Raw genomic sequence first — 18,292 nt, 5'->3', positions numbered from 1 at the left:
ATTCGGTTCATGTTATATAAGATAACGTTCCCCTATTTATAAATCGTGTATGATCGAATTCGTGTAATGTAAACACGTGTTATAAGAGGACCGACTGTATTCTTATGTTGAGCACTACTAGACAAAAACAACAGGAATAACAATACATGCAAATATTTGGGTTGCACTGAGTGTCCTGAGACATGAAACCAATTAAATACAATAAACTAAAATAAAACATATACACCGATGAGCCAAAACATTATGACCACTTATCTAATATGATGTTGATCCTCCACGTGCAGCCAAAACAGCTCATACCCAGCGAGGCATGAACGCTACAAGATTTCTAAATTTGTCGTGTGGTATCTGGTACCAACGCGTAACCAGCAGATCCTTTAACTCCTGTAAAGTATGGTTGAGACACCGCAGATCAGAGTTGCTGTTCCAACACAAACCACAGATGCTCGATGGGATTGATGTCTGGGGAATTTGGAGGCCAGGGCAATACCTGGAAGTCTTCGTCACGTTCTGCGAACCAGTCTCGAACAATCCAGGCAGTGTGGCATGGCGCATTATCCTGCTGAAGGACGGCACCACCAGAGGGGAAGACCGCTGCTGTGAAAGGGTGTTCCTGGTCAGCAGTGATGTTTAGGTGGCTGGTAGACATCAGAGTGCCCGGCACATGGATGATAGGACCCAGGGTATCCTAGCAGAACATCGCCCAAAGCATGACAGCCACCACCGACTTGTTTTCATCCCACAGTGCATCCAGGCGCCATCACTTCCCCGGGTAAACGACACATACATACCTGGCCATCCACGTGGTGTAACAGGAAACGTGATTCATTGGACCAGACAACCCTCTTCCAATCACTCAGGGTCCAGTTTCGATGCTCGCATGCCCATTGTAGGCACTGTAGCCGGTAAACCGTGGTTAGCATGGGCACTTGGAGCGGTGTGCAGCTACGCCGCCCCTTTTTTAGCAGGGTTCAGTGTACTGTGTGTTGTGACACATTACTCCCGTCACCAGCATTCGAATTACTGATGAGTTGCACCACAGTTGCCCTTCTGTTGCCACATACCATCCGGGAGAGCCTTTGCTCACCTTGAGCATTGATGAGCCATGGTCGTCCAACAGCTCGCTGGTGGTTTGTGGGTTTCCCCTCCTTGGACCACTTTCGGTAGGTACTAACCACTGCCAACAATGAGCACCCCACCAGCCGTGCTGTTTCGGATATGCTCTGACCCAGTCATCTGGCCATTGCAATTTGGCCTTTGTCAAACTCGCTTAAGTCCGCTGCCTTTCCCATGTGAAGAACAAGAGTAACACTGATTAATGGAGCTTAGTATAAGGTGTTTTTTATACCGTGTCCCAACCTGCGCATGTGCCGTAGTTCACCTGTAGTTGCTTCGATTTGCATAACGACTCGCTGGTCTTAATGTTTTGGCTCATTGGTGTATTGAAATTGCATCACATCAAAGAGTCCTGAGGCTTCACGGAATGCTGGTGATCCAGTTGAGTTCCTTCATGAATTTAAACAGCATTACTTGTGACTCAGAAAAAAAGAAGTCTATTGGCTGTTCAGAGTGCAGATGCCATTAAGAACCCTAGTTCCAGCACATCCCACATTTGGGGGTAAAAGAACACTCCACCCACCACAACTTGAATGTCTTCTCTCAGAAGATCAACCTACCTGGCTACAAAGAACTCGGTGAAAACTATAACACACAAAGATTTATGCTACAGAGTTGTAGCAGATGACAAGTATACTGCTAGCTCTCTCTGAACACTAATGGACTACTCCACTTTTAAATCAAAAGTAATTTTTGCTACCAATTAAGCCACTGAAATAGTTAGCAAAGTCTGTATAATCAATCAAGGACAGAACAGCTCAAACAATGAACTTTCTGGTTTAAAAACTAGGTTTTTTTTTAAATCACAGTCTACAGTAGCTTTTTTGATGTTGTTGGTTACAAGTAATGCACTGTTCTCTTTACTGTAAACTAATATTAATTATGTTAAACTTTATACAATCTCTGATATCTGTGAAAGGACATTTTCTAAGATAATTGTTTCAGCTATTAAAGATGCATCTCTGCATTCATGCTGAACAGAATTTATTAATTTAGATTTGGAAACCATTTGTGCATGTCCTAACTGATTGTATTGGATCTACTTTGCTTCCTTTTTTAGAGGCAGAAAAATACATGGTAAAAAAAAAAGCTGGAGCAGAAGAGAATATATGAAAACTGTCCTTACTGTTGACTTAAAAAAAATTATCCAAGTATAACTATGTACTGTTCCACAAAGGGTTAAGATGTTTTGTTTTTAACCATCTTCATTTGTTCAGGAGTATTTGCAGATCTAGGAGAGAGAGAGAGAGCGAGAGCGCTTTTTTTCCTTTTCATTGATTAGATTTGGCAGACCAGAAGTACCTAAAAGTTTTCTAAGCGAAATGGAGAGCTCCATTCCCTGACAGGACTGTAGTTAGTTAGTCATGTACTGTTATCTGATATCAGAGCATGGATGATGTGGATCTGGAGATGAGAATGAAAGAGATGTTATTAGCAAATCTTGGGGATGGCCTCTGACATTTTTTATTTTTTGCTTGTGTGTGTGTGTATATATATATATATATATATAGTTAAATTTGCACCACTGGTGAAAGGATCCATAACATGTGATAATCTTATAAAGTTACTAAGTTGTCATTAAATTTCATCTTATCAGGAATGCAGTGTCTTGCTATCCAAAATTGCATGTTACAAAGTTTTCTTTATAATGCCAGGGCAATTAACAACAGCTGCATGTAGAAGTGTAAGTGATTCTTTCAGTGCTTCTATTGTAACATGCAGCAACCTGGAAAGCAAGGTGTCAGGGATTTCAAGAACTACTCAGTGAACACTGAATTGTGACCACCCCATCTAATGTGGACTATGCTGCACATAACTGGTAGTACAAAAAGCCAAACAGCTTTGTACTTTAAAGCAGTGGTAATATGCATCTGGTCATACAAGTCAAAGTGATAAAGTATCAGTAATGGGATATGGTAAGGATATGATGAAATTCCAAAAGGGCATGTTTGTGGCAGCTCGTGTGTCAGGTGCTTTCGTATTGGAAACGGCATGTCTTGTCGGTTGCTTATGGCCAACTAGGGTGAAGATGAACAAAGAATGGTATAGAACAGGCCAAACCATCTCCTACCGACAGAACTGTAAACGATTTAAGCAAGGTGGATGTTCATGGCGAGCAAAGGGTGCAGCACATCGTATGGACTGAATGGCAGGTCACTCTGCTACAGGTAACATTAAAATACAGTATGGAGAATGCAAGAACAATATCCGAAATGACAATGTGTAACGTGCTCAGACATGGAGGTGCCACAGCAGAGAACACGAGAGACACCCTCTCCTCACCACCGATCATCATTGGTGGTGAATGTTGTGGTGACAACAACATCCTGATTGGACGCTGGAGCACTGGAAATGAGTGCTTGTCAGATGAGTCCAAATACCTGGTGCAACACATCGGCGAATGCCTTCGTATGGGTGCAAGCAACATGAGTGCATGGTGCTGTCTATCCAGGCAGGTGATGGTAGTTGCTTAATATGGGACATGTTTTGCTGGCAAGAACTAGGACCACTGGTGCATATGGACCAATATTTCACTGGTGAGGTCTACCAGCTACTCTTAGGAGACTGTGTGCACCATTCTATGTTGCATTTTTTCCCAGACAGAAATGGAATCTTCCGAGGAGATGGCAGACATGGTGTCACTCATAGATAAGGAATGCAGAATTTAAATACGGGGAGTACAATTTGTACAGAAAAGACACAGGTAAGGGGGGGTGATTTTTTTTCTTTTAGAAGCACAATCTAAGGCAGTGTATCCAGTTGATGTAGATACCCACTGAAATGTTGAGTCAGTTTGGTGTGACATAAGTACTGGGAAGACGGCCTCCGTAGCCGAGTGGGCAGGAGCGAGGGTGCAGTAGCACACGCTCTTTGAGTAGACCGGGGTTCAAGCCCCTGACTGCTGAATACGGTCGATCTGCCAACCCGCACTGGACCAGCATGGCAGATTATGGTCCATTTCCCTCAGCATGAATTGTTGAGGAGGCTTCCACCCTGCAGTGGGTTGATAATGGCTGCACTTTACTTTTAAGTACTGGGAAAACAAAAATGAGAGTAAAAGCCAGCAATGGTCCTAATGACTGTGATGAGTATAACAACTATACAGAGAAATAGAATGGGCCAGTAAATAAATCAGAATGTCTTATAATGGTGATTTTAACTTTACAGATATTGACTGGAACTTGTTTAAACGCACACACCTGCAAAACTTTTGTGGATTTATTCGAAGACTGCTTTTTATAGCAGCACATTAGAGGGGCAAATAGAGAAACCAATACTCTTGATCTGATTATCAGCAGTGATTCTTTATGCATTGAGACTCTGCAGATAAAATAACGAACAGAGGGGTGAAGTGGAAGTGGGTTTTTTTTTTTTTTTGGCTGATGCTGCATAAGCTTGCTTTCTTGCATCAAATGCCTCTACTAATGCTAACCTCTAGGTGGATCTTTTATCTGCAGAGATAAAAATAGAGATAATCCCATATTAATACACTCATCACAGAGTATTAATATGGGATTTACTTAGACATATTTACCAACAAGGATTAAAGTGTTTTGCTTTTGTAAAGATGAATACAGTGGTTTCAGACAGTTTTTGACATGTTTGCTGTCTTTATACATGTGTTTAAACGGCACTAAGAGTGATGTTCCGTAATGCATACCGGTGGTCAATTTTAAGTGGTTGACTAATGGGTGTCCTGAAGGTAAAGGCATATGAAATTCACAACTACTCAGTATTGGCACACTGATTGAATGCTTTGCAGTAATGCTTGCTTTGTTTATAGATTTGGCTCACAGTTTTATTTGTTTCTTGCTTGTGTTGATATTAATTTATGTACATGAATAAACATTTTTATAAAATGTTTAAGATTCGTTCTGATTGACAGCTCAGCTCAAAAGTAAGTGTTTGCTTTTAGCAATGAATTCCAAACTTTTAATTTTCATTCATTATGTATGAATTTCCAGAATGTTGGCGATGTTGGAATGTTGATTATTTTTCAACATTCTAAAATGACTGCAAATTTAATGAGTACTCTAGGATTTAGGTGGCAACAAATGTGTTAAATTCTATACAGTGGTACCAATTGATAATGTCACGAACAGCAAATTCTAAATGGGAAGCATTCAGGGATTTAATCATAGTAGCTACTAGGCTATACTGTTCAAGGCTTAAATCTAATTGGATGGCAGTTGAATATGAGACTCGTGGCAAAGAAGAAAAATGCATGGGATGCATATAAATTATCAGGTGATACAGAAGGCTATGCTAGATATCAAATGCGGTATTTCCCATTGTATGAGACGCACCTTAATTTTGGGGCCCAAAATTTGAAAAAAAATGTATTACATAAAGTTATTGAACTCAACTTTTATTCATCATAAAATTCATACAACTTATCACTGTCAAAACTCCCAGCCATTAGCTTTTCCTCATCTGTGTCTGATGACGAATCACTGTCTTCGTATATTGCCCCGTCCTCAGTTCCATCTATGACATTTGAAATGCCACACTTCTTAAATGACTTGACAACGATCTTAATCTTGATATTATCCCAAGATCTTTTCACCCAGGTACAAACTTCTATACTTGGTTTCTTCACTCTTCCTGTCAAATTGTCCCCAGAAGACTTCATCCATTGGTTCCATTCATCTCTCATGTCAGCTTTGAAGGGTTTGTTAATGATGACATCAAGTGGTTGGAGCTGGGATGTCAAGGTATGATGGCAAGTTTTGTTTTTTGCTCTGCAGCAATCTTCTTTGTATTTTTTGTTATGTGTGCCCTGAACTGATCAAGCACCAATAGGGTAGGTTTGTGAAGAGCCCACCTGGTCTCCTGCTCCAAACTTTCTCAAACCAGATCTTCATCCCATCCTGATCCATCAAACCCCTGTCATGAACGTGAACAATCACTCCTCGAGGAATGTCTTCTTTTGGCATTGTTTTGTGTTTGAAAATCAGCATAGAAGGCAGCTTGGTTCCATCGGCACAACAAGCTAGAACTGTATAATGGCTTTTTTCATGTTCACTTGTCTTCACAGTTACAGTTTTCACCCCTTCTTATCAACAGTTCTGTTACTTGGGACATCAAATTGAAGGGGGACTTCGTCCATATTTGCAAACTGTCCCAACTCGAACTGATGTCTCTTCCGACATTGAAGGACAAAACGATGAAACTCAAGGACCTTCTGCTCATATCTTTTGGGCAAGTCTGGTGCGTGTACACATGCTTAGTCCATTCCGTTTCATGAACCTGAAGCACCAATTGTGTCCTCCTTTGAAATCAGTAACTACTTTTTCATCAGCAGTTCTTCTTGCCTCATGCTGAACCATCTTTTGGACACAGGAATTCCAATTGCCCTTTGGTCCTCAATCTATATCTTCAATTCCCTCTCTAAATTAGGCCATTTTGCTGACTTGTCTCTAATGGGCTTCTTCTGCCGTGGCGTTTTCAGTAGGATTTCTTCTTCCCGTAGCCAGTCTCGGATTGTTTTCTCAGTTGGAGGAGGACCAAACTTACGTTCAGCAGCACGATTTCCATTCACTTTTGAAAACTGGATCACTTTTAACTTGAATTCAGCACTGTACGAAAATCTTTTCTGAGCCATTTCTGGGCAGAACGTGGCAAAACGTAACCTAATATACGGGTAACAAGTGCGAAACAATGAGTGCAAAGACAACAAACGCGAAATGCAAGTAAAAAAAATCTACAACCACTGTATAAGACGCACCCAGTTTTTAGACCCCAAATTTTTCGAAAAAAGGTGCGTCTTATACATTGGGAAATACAGTAACACGCAATCAAGTCACAAAGGAGATTAAGTAAGCTAAGGCAGATGGGCTATCAATCCAATTATATTAAGGGAGTTAAGCAAACTCTTAGCGATAATTAGAAGAGCATCTTTAAATTCAGGAGAGGTCTCTGTGGACTGGAGATGTGTGAATTTATTCCCAATTCATAAAAGGGTAATCAAAGGGTGATTACAGACCTGTAATCACAGATATGAGTAATTGCAGACCTGTAAGCTTAGCTTCTGTTTCAGAAAAAATAATGGAGTCACTGGTTAAAGAAGTAATGCAAGGACCATCTAGCCAGTAGTGCAATATACTGCAACCAAAGCGTGTATTTGTTAGGAGCAATCTTTTTGACCAATTTGATTGGATATTGTGATGCAATAACAAAGCAACTGGATGCAAAGAATAATTTCAATATCACATACAGGTGACCCCGGCTTAACACTGATAATTTGTTCCAGAAAAACAGAGCGCTAAGTGAATCCGCGCTAAGCAAGCCCCGCATTCCCATAAGGTAACATATGTATTTGTGAGTTGCGGTCGGTGCCATAGGATATTTCCTGATCAATAATAAACGGTAGTGAAAAGATGCACAAATATCGGTCAAAATATTTAATATTCAAATATTTGTACATATAAAATATTCTGCATTACATACGTATATGATTGTGGTAATATTTACTTATCAAAATTAAACTTAAAATTCCAATTAAAATCATGAATTTAATTGATCTAAATTGATTTAATTTAATTGATGAATTTAATCATGAAAAATGTGTCGATTTTGGGTTGAACTTTGGCTCTCTTCCAAATAAACTAAAAGGGGTATTAATTTTAAATCTCCCGCAGTGTTACCACCCAACAATAAAGTCAAGCGATCCTTCGCCGCTTTGAAACCTGACATGTTTTTTTTTCTTCTTTCAATATGAAACTTCATTTAGGCATTCGTTTCCACAAAAGTGCTGCTTCATCTATGTTAAAAACTTGTTGAGAAGTATAACACATAATACCTCTCTTCAATAATTTTAACAAGTTTTTTTTTTTTTTTTTTGAAGTTTCGGCTCCTTGATCTGCATTTGCGGCTTCTCCCTGGATTTTTAAATCTATTCAACCAGCCCTTACCAGTTTTAAATGGTTCCACATTTTTATTTTTAGGTGAGTTTTCTTCAGATAATCATATTGGCCAATCTCTTTCCTCTCTCTCTTTTTTTTTTTTTTTTTTTTTTTTTTTTATAATATTTTAACTTAACTGAATTCTGCATTGGATATTATCTTCAATAAAATTAGTTAAAGTCTTTCCATTTCAATCCTAATAGCCGGCCTAGCCCTAGTTGCTTGCAGTGGAACAGCTATCTTTACCGCTGCTAAAATTAATTCTTTGTTTTTTTTTATAATTGTTCTTACAGTTAAACTTGCAAGTCTTAAATTATGGCACACATCCGCTTGTCTTTGACCGGAATCGATTCGCTTCAAAATGTCTATTTTAATTTTCAAATTCTGTCTTTTTCTTACATTTATAGTCTTCGTACTGCGCCCAGACGTTGTTGCTTTTTCATTCTTATCGGCCATTATTAACTCTTCAAAAATGTAACTGCGTTGGTTGCATTAATTACGATACAATGTTCAAGTAAACTGTCCGTTACGCACGATGTCTAATACTGTACTGAGTGATGACTAGACTTCGGATAAATGCATATAACGCAAATATTACAAGCAATATACTTGATTATTTTTTAAAATGTTGATCTCGGAACTACGTAACAAGTCGCTGTACTACAATTAATCTAACGTGCGAGAGAATTTCACTGAGCGTGGGAAAATCTCTCAAGTCTGCGTGGGAAGCGTTTTAATACTCTTTTGCTATTCATTTTCAAGCTATCGACTCCATCAAATGAAACAATTTCATTACATATGCAAAATGGCAATCTGTAAAAGAGTGTTATAGTGATCTGTGACAACATTATAGTCAGATGGTAGATGACTTTCATCAACCGGTGAAATACCACCACTTTGCTTATTGGAGGCTTGAAGTGGTGAAACCCATGTTTAGTCTCTAGAGCAAAGTTTCCAGCATCCCCCTCCCCCATACTTCTCCTTCAACCCATGCACGGTACTAAGTACTATAGGTTTTGATACCTTTCATGTTTGGGGTTTTCTTAAAAAAAAAAAAAAAAAAAAAAAAAGATACGGGTTATAATATAAGAACAGCATTATAGCGAATCAGCGTAAGGCGAACCGCGTTATAACGGGGGCCTGCTCTACTTGGCTTTCAGAAAAGCTTTTGATACTTCTTCTTCTTCTTAGGTTTTTTCCCATTATTACTACGGTTCTCCTGAACCTAACAGTGAAAAGTCATTCCTTTATTCTTTTTTTCCCATTTTCTTCTATCTTCTCAATCTCTGTCCACCAGTCCTCTTCTATTCATGGCTGCTCTCACACCTCTATCCACGTTCTTCTCAGTCTTCCTCCCTTTTTCCTTCTCCACGGCATCCATTCCATGGCTCCTCTGGTCGTCCTCCATTCTCTTCACATGACCAAACCACTCCAATCTTTTCTCCTCTTTTATTAATGATGGTTTTTTTGGGCCGACCGGGCTAGCCGGGTGGGTCAAGTGCCTGCCTGGCAACCCAAAGGTCGCGGGTTCAAATCCTGCCTCGGGCTTGGATCAAAGTACTGCAAAAACTTTGGGAAGTGCATTATGGCCACAGAAGCCTATGTGCCAACAACTACCAAAAAAAAAAAATAAATAAAATAAAAAATGGTTTTTTGGACATTCATTATATTCCTTATGTCATTTCTAACTTTTTCAGTCCTAGACTTTCTTTCTGATCTTCACCAAAAATCCATCTCAGTGGCCAGTAGTTTATTTTTTTGTCTTTCAGGTCCAAGTCTCACATCCATATAATAAAACACTCTGTAATATTGCATTATATATTTGATGTTTAGTTTTGTTAATAATATTTTTATTCCATAGCACAGAATTAAGCATTCCTATGACCTTTCTACCTTCACCCAGTCTTCTCTCAATTTCCTGCACAGATGATCCATCAGCCTGAATAATTGCACCCAGGTATTTAAATTGCTGTACAGTTTTCATCTGTATTTCATCTAAATACAGAACCTCCTCACTTCGATTCATGTATTCTGTCTGATTAAAATTAACTGTCCCCATGTTTTATATTCTTCTAGTAACTTTCTGCCCATGTAGTTTACATCATCCTGCGCTACCACAACTTTGTCATCTGCAAACAGTAGCTTGTAAAGGTACTTATTTTGACTAAGGGGAGTGCCCATTGAACTGCACTTCTGTGACCATGGTCTTAGAACAACTTCCAGGTACAGCTTAAACAAAGTAGGTAACAGACAGCATCCTTGAAGTAGTCCTTTGGAAGTCTTATTTTCTTGATATTTTTGAACCAATTTTTATACAGCATGTATTGTTCTTGTACTAATTATTTCAATTAATGGCTGGCTTATTGACATTTTTTCCATAACCTTCCATAGATTTCTTGGCACATTATCATATGCTTTCTCTGAACAGCAGCATACCTACATCTTGGTTTGCAGCCTGACATTTTTCCAGAATTTGCTTAACAGTGAATAAACTTAAGCAAAGCTTTTGATACTCTTTCACATAAGACTACTGTTTGCATTAGTGTGGCATTGAGGGCAGGATATTGCTTTGGTTAAAGGAATGGTTGAGTGAGAAAAGATCGTGTGATTTTATTACGGGCACTGTTCTTCTTGAACTAATGTTATTAGTGGATTCCTCCAGGGTTTAATGCTGAGCTTATTTTTATACTGATGAAGACCTATCAGGTTTAATGTCCTAAGTTTGCAGATGATACAAGAGTAGGTCAGGTGGTTCATGACAGTAATCAGGGTGTACTACTGCGACAAGATTTAGAAAAATTAGACAAAAATGGACTGAAAAGTAGCAATTCAAGTTCAATATTGACAAATGTAAGGTACTACACATAAGTCACAGTAATCTCAGATTAACATACCAACTGGGATACCACACTCAGAGTAATGGAGAATGAAAAAGACCTGGGAGATAATTGTGCTGTCAGATATGAAGTTCTCTGAGCAGTGAAAACATGCTGCCAGGACAGCTCATAGGGCTTATCAATGATATGCAGGAATTTGGCAGCAGAGATAAGGAGGTGATTATCCTGTTGTATAATGCAGTGGTTAGGCAACATCTTGAGTACTGCATATAATACTGTAGGCCTCATTTTTTTGAGGGATGCTGAGCTGCTGGAACAAGTGCAGAGAAATGCAGCAAGACTGGTGAAAGGAACAAAAATGTTTATTCTTCACTTCTGCAAGTGATTTCCAGTTGGGACTAGGCATCTGTAAGGTGATTAGACTGAGGTGTTTAAGGCTTTGAATGTATTGCACAAGCTCAATGCTGATGGAATTTTCCTCTTGCTCACACTACACATGTTAAGGGGCATAAATTCAAATTTAGGATGGTTGCAGGATAGATGTGCAGAAGTTTCATTCAGCAACATGTAGTTGATAGTTGGCATAAACTTCAGTCTGTTGTTGTGAAAATAGGTAATTTGAATAAATTCAAGGAAAAATTAGACATTATTGCATAGGATGGGTGGGTGATGTGGGGGGATTTTTTTTTTTTTTTTGCTGATGCTGTATAAGCTTGCTTTTTCTGCATCATTTTCCACTACTAATACAATCACTAGATCAGAGGATTTACAAAGAATCATTGACAGCTAAATATCTTTATTTAGCTGTCAAGGTGAGTTTGACCCATGGTTAACTCAAATGTGTGTGTGTGCGTGCGTGCGTGCGTGCGCTACTGCACTGACCACTTGGCTGCATCAGGCCTAATCCATACCTTACACAAGTACAAGGTGTGTTCAATTATAAGGTCTCAAAATTTATTTCTCATACAGTACACAAGATACAGGGGTGATACTTGCCTCACTTTTCAACATAGTCTTCTAGAAGCTGCACACATTTTTCACACCTGTTCTAAGCTGTAAAGGCTATAGCAAATCTTTCTTTGGTGGTATGTTCAGCCCCACTGGTAAATGGCAGAAGCAGCTGCTTGTCGCCTAGGAAATCCTCTGCAACAAAGAGCATTCTTCGTTGTTGGGTACAACCAAAAGTCACTAGGTGTGAGTAGGGAGGATGCGAGATAATCTCAATGTTGTTTTCTTTAAAAAAAATTTGCAAATTTCTGGAACACTGGGTGAAGTTTTGTCCTGATGGAAATGAATGTGATTCAGTCTGCGTGGACTCTTTTTCTGAAATGCTGGGAGGAACGTTTTCTTCAAAACTTCTTCATATGAGTTTCCTGTTACTGTAGTGCTCTTGGGTATGCAGTGTGTAAGGATTACTTCATCAATATCATAGAAAACAGCAACCATCATTTTCTCTACACTTGCAGTAACACAGAACTCTTTGGGCAGTGGTAAATCAGTGTGCTTTTATTGGGCAGACTGATGTTTCATTTCTGGATTGAAAAGTGAAACCCCTGTATCATCCATTGTGACAATTGATGAAAAGAAAGATCCATTCACTGAAGCATCTCGAGTGAGCATTGCTTCACAAGTTTGCAGAATTGTCTTTTTATTCATGGGAAAGCTTGCCTTGGAATTCACCAAGCTGGTGCCTTGCTCATTCTGAGATCTTCATGGAGTATGATATGCACGGATCCAATAGAAATGGCTACAGCTGTTGCAATTTCATCCACTGTTGATTTTCTATCACTCAAAACCATTTCCTCAATCTGGAAAATGATTGTCTTAGAATGACTGGTTCATGTGCTTGTCCTTGCAGGACTCCTGTTCCTTACAAAACTTGCATACCCAGCTACAAATGTTTTTCACATCTATAAGGCCTACAGGAAACACTTCTGATATTCCAATGGATTTCATTTGGACTTTTTCCAGTGAGATGCAAAAATCAAATAGCAACACATATTTCTTGATGAGTGAGTTATTGTTATTTTGGTTTTTAGGAGCATTAGCAACTAAGGCCATATTGTTCCGGGGATATGCGGTGGTCATTCTGTGACCTTTCCGCATCCTCCGTATTTGGTGGTCACGGGCTCGAACCCATTCTAATCAAGAAGTGTGATGAGTGAGTGAAGGATGCTATTTTAAGTATCATTATTAGCCATATGGTGCAAGGAAGCCTGAGGCATTTGCTGCACAATATCAGTAAACATAATGTGACGTACTGCATTGTAATGCCATCTTCGGAAAATATTTGGAACTAATTAGCAGTTCGACTAAAAGCTGTCATACACGTATACTTCAATTATTTTGTGAAAATTAAATTTGGAGACCTTACAACTTAATGCACTTTGTAATATATGAGTGTACTGTTTCACTGGGCAATCACAGTGGAAGAGGGTGCCTTTGTAGCTAGGTAGCACACGCTTCTTGATTAGACGGGTTCGAGCCAATGACCACCAAATACAGAGGATGCGGAAAGGTCAGGGAATGACCACCGCATATCTCCAGAGCAGTATGGCCTTAGTTGCTAATGCTCCTAAAAACCAAATAACAACAGTGGAAGAGTTGTGGACACAACTGAATATACCACCATGTCTTCAATATTCCTCTGTCACCTTTTCCCAATGTATTTCTGCTACTTCAGATCAATGATGGTGATGAGTTAGATTTAGCTGTGCTGACAGGTAAAATTGGCATTGATAAATATCCTACCCTTCATTCAACAACAAAAAAAAATTCATGGCATGTTTCTAGGAGCTGAATCAGCATTGGCAGAAATGTAGAGATGTTGGGTAAACTCACCTTACTACTACCAGGTTTGTACAATGCCATCAATATTAGGACTTTATACACCTGTATTTCTGTGACTATTAGTGTAATGGAAATTATTTTAGAATATGAGCTGGAAAAGCATTGATATAATGAAAGGTGTTTATTTATATATTAAAAATTCACTTGCATTAATTTTTTTTTTTTTTTTTCAAATTTGAGATTCAGACATCTGTTTTAAGCAATACTTGAAAAGTTTTTTCACTAGGTTTCCAGTTAAAATTTCTCTGAAGACAGTTTAGATTTTTATATTCAGACAAATGTAACTGGAGAATGAATTTTTAATTATTGATCACTTTTGGCAATAAGTATAGACTATTAAGTGATCAAAACTACAATGTTAAAAAATTATGGTGAAGGTGTTAAACTCTTCTGGCTGTTATATGAGAAGGAGAGACTATAGCAGCATGCAGTCAAACTCCCAAATCCAGCAATTCTTTACCCATCCATCCATATTCTGGCTTTGTTTAGGAGAATGTATAAATCCATCAAACATATGCAGCAGTATATACAATAAGTTTCATTGTAGAAATACACTAAATAATTTTTTTAACTTTTTTATGGTATAATGTTACTTCAGAAAATTCCAACATGCTTGTTGGATCTTGGATTTTCTCAACATTTTTCTGAAAAGTTGTGGGTCTAGAGGTTTAAATATGCATTAAAAAAAAATTATATATATATATATATTTTTTTTTTTTTTTTTTTTTTTAATGCATATTTAAATTGCCAATATAGGCAATCTTGAAAAATTTCAGAGAATTAAGTTTACCAGTATATAAAAGCTATTCAAAAATATAAAAAGCTTCATTCAATTTTTAAAAGCTGTTGATAAACAATTTAAATAATTGAATCACTTTTGGCAATAAGCCAAAGCTGACTTTGATAAAAAATATTTTTCTCATTTCAAAGCAAAATGGAAAGGAGTATAGACTAATAAATGTTTAATTTTTTATTGAATAATTTAATATATTTAAATAGATAATTATTTATATTGTGTATGAAATATTTAGCATAATTTTCTACTGTAACCTATTGATGTTTAAAAAAATGCTTAACATGCAACTCTGTTTTCTTTGTTCTAGGATTGATGATCACATCTGCCACTATATACCATTCTCTGCAGTTTCTAAACATGACAATAGATATTAGGAATGTTTGTGTGTTTTTAGCACCTCTGTTTTCTAGTCTTACAACCATCATTACTTATCTGCTTACCAAGGAACTTAGGGTATAAAGTTATTTTTATATTCTTTGTTAAGACTGTTTCATCTTTTTACTGATTATTCCTTTTATATCTTCTTCTCTAATATTAATTCATAATGTTAAGTGTAAGGTTAATTCCGATATGTCCTCTGTGATTCTAATATCCTTGGTGAATGAGAATTTGACTGTTGCAAAAAGAACTTAAAAAGCCAGAATGGAATTCCAAACAGTGTAGAAAATTGGAGGTGAGTGATTTGATTGAAGAGAAGAAAGAAAGAAATGAAATGGCAGTATTGTCATCAGATATTTGAAAAACAGTTTTTGCAGACACACAAAGCAATCTTGATCTTTGGTCAGGTCATCTGTATCCAAAATAATAACTGAAAAGATACAATTTGGAGATGTTGATATATTTAGTTGAGGACTGGAGCTGAAAAGAGAGAGGTGATTGATTAGACACAGTTCATTTAATTTATTTTCAAGAATTATTTTCTAGAAGTAGTATAGAACCTTGATACTGAAGAACAGCAGTTGGTTGTATCTGAAAATGAGCAATATAATTTTGAAATGTGATGAAAGAGGATAAAGTGGTGCATCTCTCTCTCGCTAAATTAAAAGCTGTGGTTGATGTAGTGAAAGATAGTCAGACCCCTGGATTGGACTTCCTGGGGGGGGCTCAAGTTATTAAGCACTTTCATTGTGTGTGTGTGTGTGTGTGTGTGTGTGTGTGTGTGTGTGTGTGTGTGTGTGTGTGTGTGTGTGTGTGTGTGTGCGCGCGCCTCCGTAGCCAGGTGGGAAGGAGCAGCAGTGTGTAGCACACGCTTCTGGGTTAGACCGGGGTTCGAGCCTGTCACCACCAAATACGGAGGATGCGGAAAGGTCAGGGAGTAACCACCGCATATCCCAGAGCAATATGGCCTTAGTTGCTAATGCTCCTAAAAAACCAAATAACAACAACAACTTTCATTGTGTGTATTTCTTAACTTAATGCTAAATTCTTTAGAATTCTTGGTTGACGGATGTTTTATACTATAGAAAAAAAACTGTCCTGAGAATAATCTTGAAGAATCCAGAAAAGCCTGTGGATTAGCCCAATTCTTACTGTCCTGTTCCTTTACCTATTGTGGGTAAAATCTTTGCATCATATTAAAACATTTTTTACGTATGTGTTAATGAACTTATGTTCTGATAAACAATACATCTTTAATACTGCAGTTGTGGCACCTCATAAAGTAATTAATCCAATGGTGCAGAACCTGATAAGTGCCAAACTTTCTTTTTAATTTCTGGAAAAACTTTTTGTGTTTTGATCAAAAATTCTGCATGGAGTATACTAATATTTCATCTTTTCTAGTACTTATTATATGTATTTTTTTTAGTTTTTAATAAAACAAAATTAAATATTTCAGATGCTGTTTCTTAAACCTTATTTTAAAAAATATTAATTTTTCTGAAAATTAAAAAAAAAATTATAGGTATAAAATATAAAGATGAAACTGTTGGTCTCTTCCATTTTCCAGTTTAAAAAGCCATTAACCATGCAGTATTTCAAATCTCCACATACTCATATATTTATGTTTATTATTTGTATAAATAGTTTTAAAAAATTTTTAAATATGTACAGTGTTCTCCCCAGAAAATTTTGCCAGCTGGGTGGCATTATTATAAAATTTTCTGTTATTTATAAGTGTGACTTAAGTGATCCAGAGCAAAAATTAATTCCATAATTTAACATTATATGCTCCTGTCACATTGACCTCAATCGCATAGTATGTTTGAATTAATATTGATCGAGAGCAGTGAGCAGACCATACAGTACTGTGAGAGTCGCTTAAATTTTAGCCGGGCAGTCAGTTAAATTCACTAGGCAGTGTGCCCATTCGGATAGGTCCTGGGGAGAACATTAATGTATACACACACATTGAATACTATTATTCACTTCGGTTCTCAGATTTTTTTTTTGAAATTTATTCAAAATTTTGGGTGGTGTGAAGGGTACAATTTGAATACTATGAATACCTTTCAAACTAATTTTTCAAAAATACCTCATGCAAGATCATTAGAATTTTTGCTATCTCAGGTGGATAGAGTTACATTTAACTCATATGGAAGAGTTCTATAAATAACTTGAATTGGTAGCAAACACAACTCCATGCTTGCATCGGTGGGAATCCCATCAGTTCCTATGCTAGCGATACTATACGTAAAAGTAGAAATGGTAATCTAGAACCTGATAGGTTTTCTCATGCTATATATAACTCTAGGAAAATGAAAAAATGCGAAACCATACCAAGTCAAAATTTAATTAAAATTTAGGAATGTACTGAAAATAATGGATTTTTATCAACCAACAATTAACATGGGCTCATTATTTTCAAGAGGAACTTTGCAGGTCCAACACCACAGAGACAGGGTTAACAAAAAACACATGATAATCCACTGAAGATGCTATATATGAAGTCATGAATTATGGGCACGAATATCCAAGGCACTGTGTCTTGGGGCCCATTCACAGGTTTTAAGAGCTCATCGATACCATATGGTTGGATAGTATCTTGCACAGGGTTGGAATCAGTCATTGTCCCAGTGATTCCATCTTGAGGGATTACTTTACAGATAAAAATGTCAGGACCAGTTATGCTCAGGAGACATACTTTCAGTCCCAACAAATTTTTTACTCAGGAGTCTATCTTGGAGTCCAGCCTTGTGGAGAATCTTAGGTGAGTTTTTGGAGCTTGATATGCAGGGTGCGGATTTTGTTGCTTATGCATTGATTTGGTCTTTTTGGTGTATGGCAAAAGCATGAAATAACTAGAAAATAGAGCAGCAGCAGTCAATTTGGGACAGCTGTTAGAATGGTGTCATCTGCATGAGCTGGTTGTCTCAAAATCCAAGATGAACCAGTCTGTTGAAGAACTGTCTTACAAGGTGTGGCTATTAAATAAAAAGGCTGTTGCAATAAAATAAATATAATGAAATATTTTGTACCTCACATGTTATCCTCTTCAAAATAATTGCCTTTGGCTTGCGTATGCTGTTCCATATGGTTCTTCCAAGCATGGAAAACTTTCTGAAGTCATCTTCTGTAACACTTTAGTTGTTTTTTCTGAATGTCTTCAGTGTGCTAAAATGGATTCCCTTGAGTACACTTTTGAGTTTAGGGAAGAGAAAAAAAGTCACAAGGGGCTAGGTCTGGTGAGAAGGATGTATGTTAACACTACACATGGGTGTGCAAATTTGTTTTTTTGGCCAGAAATTGGTGAACACAGCATGTTGTGTGCTGGAGCATTATTTTCTTGATGGAGCGTCTAACCATCCTTCAACAGTTCAGGTCTCTTCCTTTTAATCTTTTCACGCAGC

The 18,292-nt window shown here is 37.6% G+C and overlaps 1 protein-coding gene across 2 annotated transcripts in view; it reads left to right on the top strand.

Moving 5' to 3' along the window:
• Positions 1-18,292, top strand: part of Stt3A (catalytic subunit 3A of the oligosaccharyltransferase complex) — a 219,209-nt gene that overhangs the window by 50,723 nt on the left and 150,194 nt on the right. For both annotated transcript variants that reach the window (XM_090386700.1, XM_090386701.1), the window contains one exon: positions 14,812-14,957. In XM_090386700.1, coding sequence (XP_090242826.1) covers positions 14,812-14,957 — 146 coding nt within the window. The remainder of the gene's footprint in view (positions 1-14,811; positions 14,958-18,292) is intronic.

This window comes from Mastigoproctus giganteus, chromosome 12 (assembly GCF_048544385.1).
Source record: "Mastigoproctus giganteus isolate SK-2022 chromosome 12, ASM4854438v1, whole genome shotgun sequence".
NCBI classification, from domain to species: domain Eukaryota; kingdom Metazoa; phylum Arthropoda; class Arachnida; order Uropygi; family Thelyphonidae; genus Mastigoproctus; species Mastigoproctus giganteus.
Note: the sequence above shows the minus strand (reverse complement) of the source record. Positions and strands in the feature narration are given on the sequence as shown.